Genomic DNA, 8,428 nt, shown 5'->3' with positions numbered 1-8,428 from the left:
GGATCTGCGCTGCAGGAGCCCGGACACTCGCAACGTTTCAGCCGAACCTTTGGAAACTTGTCAACTTCACCAACGATCTCCGTTAGAGTTGCGCGAGCAATTCACAAGCTGGCAACCGCCTGTTCTTGCTTTGCAGCTGCATATTAAACCCACCGATCAGCCACCCGTTCCACGAAGCTGGGACCTTCGTTTTGATCACCATGAAGTCTGCCAGCAGATTATTCTTCCTCTCTGTGTTTGCACTCTGGGGTTCTCCAGTTCAATGCGAGAGCGCCCAAGATGATTGTGCGGTATGCCGCCGTTTATTTTCTCCTTCTCTTCCTCTCGAGGGCCTACGTCACCGCCGCAGTGTCTGAGTACCGAATTTCTCTCTCTAACTCGTCGTACCAGATCTCCCCAAAGGCCATTGTTTCCGACGCATGCGCCTCGTACTCTACCCTCGATAAATTAAACACCAAGGTCAAACCCCTAGTCGACGACCTGACGAGATCGACCGACTTCTTCTCACACTACCGACTGAACCTTTTCCACAAGAAGTGCCCTTTCTGGAACGATGAAAATGGCATGTGCGGCAACATTGCCTGCGCCGTAGAGACGCTCGACAATGAGGAGGATATTCCCGAAGTCTGGAGGGCGAGTGAGCTCGGAAAGCTGGAAGGACCGCTGGCGAAACACCCTCCTCGAAAAGTGCAACACGAGCGCCCCGAGCGGCCGCTACAAGGAAAACTAGGCCTGGAGGTCGGCGAGAGCTGTGTGGTGGAATACGACGACGAGTGCGACGAGCGAGACTACTGCGTCCCCGAAGACGAGAGCGCGAGCTCCAAGGGCGACTACGTAAGCCTCCTCCGCAACCCCGAACGATTCACTGGATACGCTGGCATGGGCGCCGCTCAAGTCTGGGACGCCATCTACCGCGAGAACTGCTTCCAGAAGAGTTCTTTCCCGCACTCGGCATCCCTAGGACAGTCGCAGATCCCCCACAAGGGCCCCGCGGCACAGGATTTCCGTCAGGTTCTCGAGGCAGTCGGGCGCCAGCAGGCCCTGGACCAGATGCGCGAGACGCAGCCTAATGCTCCGTTTGCAGCCCAGACTGGCCTAGAGGCCGGTGACGAGTGCTTGGAGAAGCGTGTCTTCTATCGTGTCATCTCTGGCATGCACGCGAGTATCAGCACCCACCTCTGCTGGGATTTCCTCAACCAGACCACCGGTGAATGGCAGCCCAACGTGGCATGCTACCGCGGCCGCCTGCACACCCATCCCGAGCGAATTAGCAACCTCTACTTCAACTACGCCCTCGTCACCCGCGCTGTCGCCAAGCTCGGTCCCTACCTCCAGGGTCGCGACTACACCTTCTGCTCGGGCGATATCGACCAGGATGCCGCGACGCGGTCCAAGGTCCTCGAGGTCACCGAAGGAGCGGCGAGCGTGCCTCAGATCTTTGACGAGAGCCTCATGTTTAAGAACGGTGAGGGTCCGTCGCTAAAGGAGGACTTCCGCAACCGCTTCCGTAATGTCAGTCGCGTCATGGACTGCGTTGGCTGCGATAAGTGCCGTCTCTGGGGCAAGCTGCAGACCAATGGCTACGGAACCGCGCTCAAGGTTCTGTTCGAGTTCGACAATGCCAGCGAGGATATTCCCGTCCTGAAGCGCACCGAGCTGGTGGCGTTGTTCAACACGTATGCCCGGATCAGCAGCTCCCTCGCGGCCATTAACAAATTCCGCGCGATGGTTGACTCCGAGGAGGCCCTCGCCGCTGCTGCGGCAGCCAAGGCGTCCAGCCCGATCCCCGACCGGGCCAAGAAGCCGCACAACGTGGTGACCTCACCGGACGCGGAGCCTAAGAAGGTCGATCCCGAGGACGAGTACGGCGAGGACGAGCCTCTCGAGGAAGACACCCTGGCGGACATGTTTGACGAAGAGTTTGGCCGCATTTACAAGGCCTTGAAGTTTGTTGTCCGCCGATGGGTTCAGGCTCCCAAGACTATGTAAGTTTTAAAACATCACCACAGAGTAAGAACGGCGGGGAACAGAAGACTGACAACCGGCAAACAGCTTCAATGTTGTTATTTTCGAGATACTGCGATTCTACCAGTACTTTGTCGGCCTGCCCCTCACACCTAGAACTTGGCACTTTGAGCGGCCGGACGTAGACGAATTGTAGATGAGTTGTAGATTTGTCGGTTATTCCATTGTTTAGTTTTCGTTATTGAACATCTTACCATGGCATATCATTATACTTTGCATGGCCAGGCGCGGGCAAATGGCGTTTTGCTATTCTTATTTTCACGGAGCTAGAATGCTCCTTAGACTAGTATCGTGACCAGTTTGTACATACAAATCGATGCCAGCACCTCAAAAATCGGCTTCCGTTTCTTGGTATCATACAAATGTCTATGAATGCTTTACTTGTACACGCCGTCTTCGGCGATACTGTTCCTTCTCTTCTTGGACGAGTTATTCAAAGGGATGTGAGTGACAACGTTGCCGATTTTGGCCTTGACACCCGAAACATCAATCTGCCACTTTCGAATACCACGGAACTGCGGCGTCTTCAGCAGGCCATAGGTGCGCAGACACTCTTCTTCTTCGGGAAGCCCAAACGCCCAGCCGATGCTCACGTGGAACGCGTCGTCGACCAGCTCCGTCGCGTGGGCTTGGTACAAGGGCGGATGGCCGAAACGGACGGCGACATCGTTACATTTGTTGAGAAGCGTACGGAGCTGCGGGTTGCTGCCGGTGGTGCTGGTGTCACCTTGCGAGGAGGCGGCTGGGCATGCTACGCGGAGTACGAGAAAGGCCCGGTCCGAGTCTGGCGACTTGAAGAAGCCCAGGCCACGGGGCGATAGACTGAACTCGCCGGTGGCGGAGGACAATGAAGACGTCAAGGCGGAGAGGAAGGCGTCCTTTTGAGCCGTGGTCAGGGACAGAGGCCGCGAGAGCGAGATGTGGAGTGGCAGAGGGGCGTTGAGGTCCGAAGTTAAGAGCGAGGTCAGCTCCCGCGTGCCAAGCAGAGGCGCGATTTCATCCAGCAGAGCAGTGAGAAGAGAGTGCTGGTCCGCAGAGGGATGCCCTACTCGCAGAGATTAGTTGTGATGATTTCAGGTGGGTGTGGCAATGGGAGAATGAAACAGTCGAGACTCACACTCAACGTATACGTGAGAAGGCCAGTTGCCGACAATATGGGGGATGGTCCTCTTTCGGCCCTGGTGCAGGGCTGGGTTGTCGGCAGTGGCATTTCGGACCGTAGAAGCGTACAGGTCGTGGAACTCGGCTGGGAGGGGCGGAAGCGTCAATGTGCCGCCAATTGTCTCCTTCGTAGTCGAGGAGGCCGGGGGGCTGTGCCGCGTTCCTTTTTGACCGCCGGCGCCGGCGCCAGATGCAGAGCCGGCTAGCACGGAGCCATCAGTATCCTCTTTGCGCCGCTTGGCCGGAGGTGACCCGGCCTCTGAAGCTGAGTCAGAAGACGAGTAGTCCACCAGAGCCATTACCGGGTGCCAGGGACCGACAAGAAGAAGGCCGGAGAGAAGATCCTTGTGATGCGTGTTTCTGCGTCAGTGACAAGGTAATCGAGCCAATAGGCATTGAGCAAGTCTTGATCCAACACCTCGTCGCCTGAAAGCGTCTAATGGTGATTGGGAAGGGTGGCAATACAGGACGAAGGCATTTGGTGCCCGTATGTGGAAGAGGGTGAAGCGGGCACCGGCCGCAGCGGGCTGCCTGTGTTGAGAAGCACAACACGGCCGAAGCTTTGTTGCAAGATCTCGATCGAGGTGCGCCTAAGCACGCAACGCAGAGCAACGCAGAGCAACGCCTTTGCACCCACTGGTGCCAGGCATCCAGGCTACAGAAAGGCTTTTCTTGCCTTACAACGTGTTCACGAATTTGGGAGGTTCCTCTAGCACATTATCTGGCAATACTTTGATCGCGAGTCTCTCTCTGCTATGAGTTCGGCATAAGGTTGCGCAAATGAGAGCCCCATTTCTCGATTTTTCTTTTGGCCTGTAAGGAAATGCCGATGACCGTAATTTTAAGCTCATTGCTCTTAGTTGCTGGCGGTGAAGGCCGTGCCCGGTTGGGCGACGTGTTCCCTCCAGGTATCGCGAGCAAGCATTGCCCTGACAAGGTCAAGAGGGGCGATGGGACGTGGACCGGACCCTTCCCGTATGCCCCCGTTGGGCGGCCTGAATATGCCGCGAGTCCCTTGCGTGTTGAGTGCTTACAGAGTGGAAACATCGGAGGCGGATGGAGCGTACGTGGACGCTTCGGCCACGGAGGCTCCGTTGCATCACCGTCCCTTTGTTCATACTGGGTGCCGGTGTCGGTCCCGTTTACGTCCAAATGTCCGCGTAGTCCGACTCTATTTTTGCGCAGCACTACCAAGACTAAGTCTGAATAGTTTTCATGATTTTGCGGCTGCCACATCAGCCCTGCGACATTAGCGGGATACCAGGAAGCTAAAGGGTACATAGTGTACTCCGTACAGAGTAGAAGCTAGGTGTATTGGTGGAAAGGTGAAGTGGGATGTTGCGGTTGCCGATCCCCTGGCTAGAGGACTTTTTTACTTTGCCAATGGCATGACGTAGGGCTCAGTAACCAATGCGATGTCCGACTACTGTGCAGCAGACGTTGTTCAAGGGTCCGCGTGTCCCGTTATCGGGTGCCTGTGGCTGAGCTAAGTCAATTTAGCGGGCAAATGTTTCGTTTACTCTCGTGTCTTGCCCTACCTATTCGCGGTCCCTCGAGGATGCCGTTACAAGACCCTGCAGGGATCGTGACAGTCTGAGCGGAGCCGCTGAGGGGAAGAGGAGAAGATGGAACCGCACGTGAGATATGTCGGAGAGACTGGGGGATAGTACGTAGAAGTGGTTCGGCGCCGATCTCGTGATGCTGGAGCAAGGGACAATGCGAAGTTCTTGATCAGCGAACATGTCGAGGAGAAAGTGGCGATGGGTGCTGATATTCTTTCTTCAACCTGTTCAGGAAGGAAGGCAAGATAGGTAATGCAAGGTACGGCAGCAGGTATCGTACGAGGGAGAGCCTCCAATCAATTGGTACTATTATCCTGGACAGTGACTTCCCGTCCTTTGAGAAAATTGCCCAACACTGCAAATGGAAGGCACCCTCGGACAGTAAAGGTAAGGTAGGTACTCCGTAGCAGGTTCCCCGCCGTCTCGCGTACTTGCCCACACCATTCAGTCATGCGGTCTCGGTCCAGTCCCTTTCTGTCCCCTCCATCCCCTCCCCTCCTTCCCACCAGACATGAAAGTTCCCAAGTCCGGGTCCTTGTCACTGCAGCCACAAATCACAAAAAACACCACAAACGAGGTTGCTACCTTATGCAGTAAGGCATGTAGTGGGTGAACAGGTCACCAATGGAAAGCTCGGCTGCCCAAGTCAGGGCAGGTCCCATGATGGTCACTTCCCATGCTGGCATCTTCCCGGAAGTCCAAGCAACAAGCGCAGAATTCTCTGCGCTTGCTGCATTCGCACACTGAACACACTCACTTACTCACATTCACCTACCCTTACGGATACTTTACCTTGCTATGTACATCTTAAGGTACGAATGCTTGTAGTCTCACTCACATGCAGCCGACCTGCCTTACAAGGACGGGGTCTACAGGTCCAAGGTAAGAACGGGCCTAGACTGGCTGTGCCTGTCGTCGGCATCTCGCCCACCCTCATGCTCATGACTCTATTGCCCCTCGCCTGGCAAGCACCTTACTTCTTTCCCACCAAACGGAACGACGGACAACGCTGGAAACTATCAAAAAGGCACCCGCGCCTACTTTGGTGCGACCTGGGATTCCACGTTCTCTCAACTCTCGTCTCTTGTCTGCATTGCATTGCTTCGCTTTGCATCTCGCATGCTTCTTTTTTGACACAACACCTCAACCGTCCCACTACCATCAGCATTCTCACCTTCGGTGTGTCGCATACACTGTCCACACCGAGATCACTTCATTGTCTTGGCAAAGGACGGACTCGCTTTCGGATCATTCGAAATAAACATCGCAATCTCCAGTAAACGAGCTGCCGACCTATTTCGAGGCGCCCGCTAGACCACTTGCTCATCTCTATCCCTACCTTGACTCCGTCTTCGCGACTTCGCCTGTGCACCGGGTAACCCGATTACCTGACCGTAAGGATACACACCCATTCACCGATATCGTCGCATCGACGTCAGTAGCCATGAACGGATCCGACAAGCAGTGGGTAAGTCAATGGCCTGGACAAACTCCAACTCACTTCCATCTACCCCAGCGCAGCGCGCACTATTACAACTGCCAGTTGCTGCTGTTGTCAATATGATCTTTCTGCTCATTTCCCGACTGCGCGCTACTGCCAACATCGTCATCGCCCACGGTTCTTTTTCTGCTCTCGCTTTTCTCCACATTTCCGATCCCGTCACCGTCGCATCTGCGGCCTTATCATTGCCCTTCTAGCCCGTCTCCCAACGTTCCAAATTCCGTCACTCCCGGGCACCCAAGCAAGTCTCGGCCCAACCAGTCAGCTTGTTCAAGTGTCGTCAGCCTTGGTCGAAGCCGATCATCCCGTCTCGCCCATCCTTTCTATCCTGTCAGGGCACCCGACGGCCCCAGCTGCTTGCGCCCGAACTTGTTCTTCAAAGCCACCCTCTCCGTCCAAGCTACCCCTGCCAACTTAGATGTGCTGGTCGCTAAGGTACGGACGGGTCCCCTGCAATGCACGGCTCAAGCCACCCCGACCACGCTGCTTTGGAGTCCCTTCTTGCGTCACTGCCCATCCAATCTGCCGGATTTCCAAGAACAGCTCCGAACTCTGCCTCACATCATTCGTACTGCAGCTAAGCCCTTGACGACGTAAATAATACGGGTCCCTCCACACAAGCATGCGCGGCCTCTGGTTGCTCTTATACTTCCTATCTCCTCATGTTACTTGACCTTGACTCACATTTGTTCTACCATTCCAAATCCAACTCATCAAATAACTCAACTCTTGTAGGCTAAAGCATACTTGCTCGACCCTCTTACTGCTCCCGAACCAAGCCAAGAAACAGGTCCCGGAAGCTCTTTCATAAACCCCGATCCACTGCTACGAACTTTCTCGCAGAAGAAGAAAGGCAAAGAACCAGTTCAGAATAGCGACAAGAGCCAGACCAGCCATAAAGCTCACAGTCGTACCTCATCGTATCCCACTCCGCCTGCATCCGCAAGCCCAACGCGATCCAGCTTTCATTCATCCAATCCATTTTCACCGACTTATCAGCGCGCTTCGGTGTCCCTGTCTAGAGGACCTGCTTCCCCAACATCACCGTCTTCGCCAGGCCATCCCCTAGGCCGCAGTACCAGTGTTCGAAGCAACGGTCTCCGAAGCCCGTCTTCGCCAAGCAATCGCTTTCCACCAAGCACAAGTGTCACTCGAAGCATCAGCGCACGCACTCGCTCTATCGCTGAGGCAAACGGAACCCAAGCCGACTCTTCAGTTCAGCGCAGCAAGAGCGTGAACTCACACCAAGGCTCCAGCGGTCTCAGACGTTCCAGTTCCATCAACCAGAGATTCCCCGGCGATATGTCTCATCGACCTCTAGACATGATCAAGCGCGAGCAGCGCGCCGCGGACCGCGCGCCTCACCTTAGAACGCGCAAATATGGCCCCGTGACGGACACCATTGACTCGCTCGACAGTATCGGCGGCGTCTACCATCACGGCGGTCCCTATGATGCCACTTTGGCATCCCGCAACCGCAACAAGAAGTATGCGCCTGTTGAGGCTGTGAGGGAGTCCAACATGGAGGCCTTGAGGGCTACGCCTCGCGAATACATTCAGGATTCCCTGGACAAGCATGTGCCTTTGCAAGGTACCGGTCTTATTCCCGCCGGTGGCACTGACATGAGCGGCAATGTTATGAACTATGAGGAAGGAGCCGATCTCATGCGTGAGCCCAATAACCAAGGCGGCGCTTACAAGAGATGGGATGGAATCGTAAGTCGACACCGGCCCTGAAAATTTGCAACGTGAGTTTGAGACTAACGATAGACAGCAATATCATCCTGATGATTTGAAGGGAAAGGGAGAGCCTTCTTACACCTACGAGAGAGACCTTAAGGAGAAGAAGCGCATGCGTAAGGCTTCTCTCGGCAACAGCCCCGCAGAATACGAGATGCGCTCCGGCATCAACGCTCAGTCACGTAAGGACAACGGGGCAATGGTACGTCAGCGCAGTGTCAGCAATGCTGCAGACGGAAGACCCGGCCCCTCCGAGTTGCCTAAGGGACATTCCAACAGCGCCGACGTCCATCGCCACAACAGCACCGGCAAGCATTTCGGCGACAGCCTGAAGCGTCGTTTCGGCAGCATCCGTCGCAAGAACCACGCTGCGGCGTAGATGTCTTTCGCAAAGACGATTCGATTGTTTTCTACATGGCGTTAAGACTTAATGATTTAA

General features: G+C 55.2%; 3 protein-coding genes across 3 annotated transcripts; 2 read left to right on the top strand and 1 right to left on the bottom strand.

Moving 5' to 3' along the window:
- Nucleotides 1-279: 279 nt before the first annotated feature.
- CLUP02_13730 (endoplasmic oxidoreductin-1) lies at nucleotides 280-2,161 on the top strand (the record flags this gene model as incomplete). Its single annotated transcript, XM_049292667.1, has 2 exons — nucleotides 280-1,985; nucleotides 2,053-2,161. 2 exons carry the CDS (start codon nucleotides 280-282, stop codon nucleotides 2,159-2,161), a joined length of 1,815 nt encoding a protein of 604 aa, XP_049149813.1.
- A 241-nt stretch (nucleotides 2,162-2,402) lies between these two features.
- Nucleotides 2,403-3,979, bottom strand: CLUP02_13729 (uncharacterized protein; the record flags this gene model as incomplete). The annotated part of the gene is made up of 5 exons (XM_049292666.1): nucleotides 2,403-3,070; nucleotides 3,143-3,530; nucleotides 3,603-3,717; nucleotides 3,785-3,841; nucleotides 3,903-3,979. 5 exons carry the CDS (start codon nucleotides 3,977-3,979, stop codon nucleotides 2,403-2,405), a joined length of 1,305 nt encoding a protein of 434 aa, XP_049149812.1.
- Nucleotides 3,980-5,566: 1,587 nt separating this feature from the next.
- CLUP02_13728 (uncharacterized protein) lies at nucleotides 5,567-8,368 on the top strand (the record flags this gene model as incomplete). Its single annotated transcript, XM_049292665.1, has 7 exons — nucleotides 5,567-5,927; nucleotides 6,026-6,216; nucleotides 6,270-6,413; nucleotides 6,447-6,523; nucleotides 6,585-6,817; nucleotides 6,992-7,965; nucleotides 8,024-8,368. 7 exons carry the CDS (start codon nucleotides 5,567-5,569, stop codon nucleotides 8,366-8,368), a joined length of 2,325 nt encoding a protein of 774 aa, XP_049149811.1.
- Nucleotides 8,369-8,428: the final 60 nt, after the last annotated feature.

This window comes from Colletotrichum lupini, chromosome 7, assembly GCF_023278565.1.
Source record: "Colletotrichum lupini chromosome 7, complete sequence".
Taxonomy (NCBI): Eukaryota; Fungi; Ascomycota; class Sordariomycetes; order Glomerellales; family Glomerellaceae; genus Colletotrichum; species Colletotrichum lupini.
This window is presented reverse-complemented; position numbering and strand designations above follow the sequence as displayed.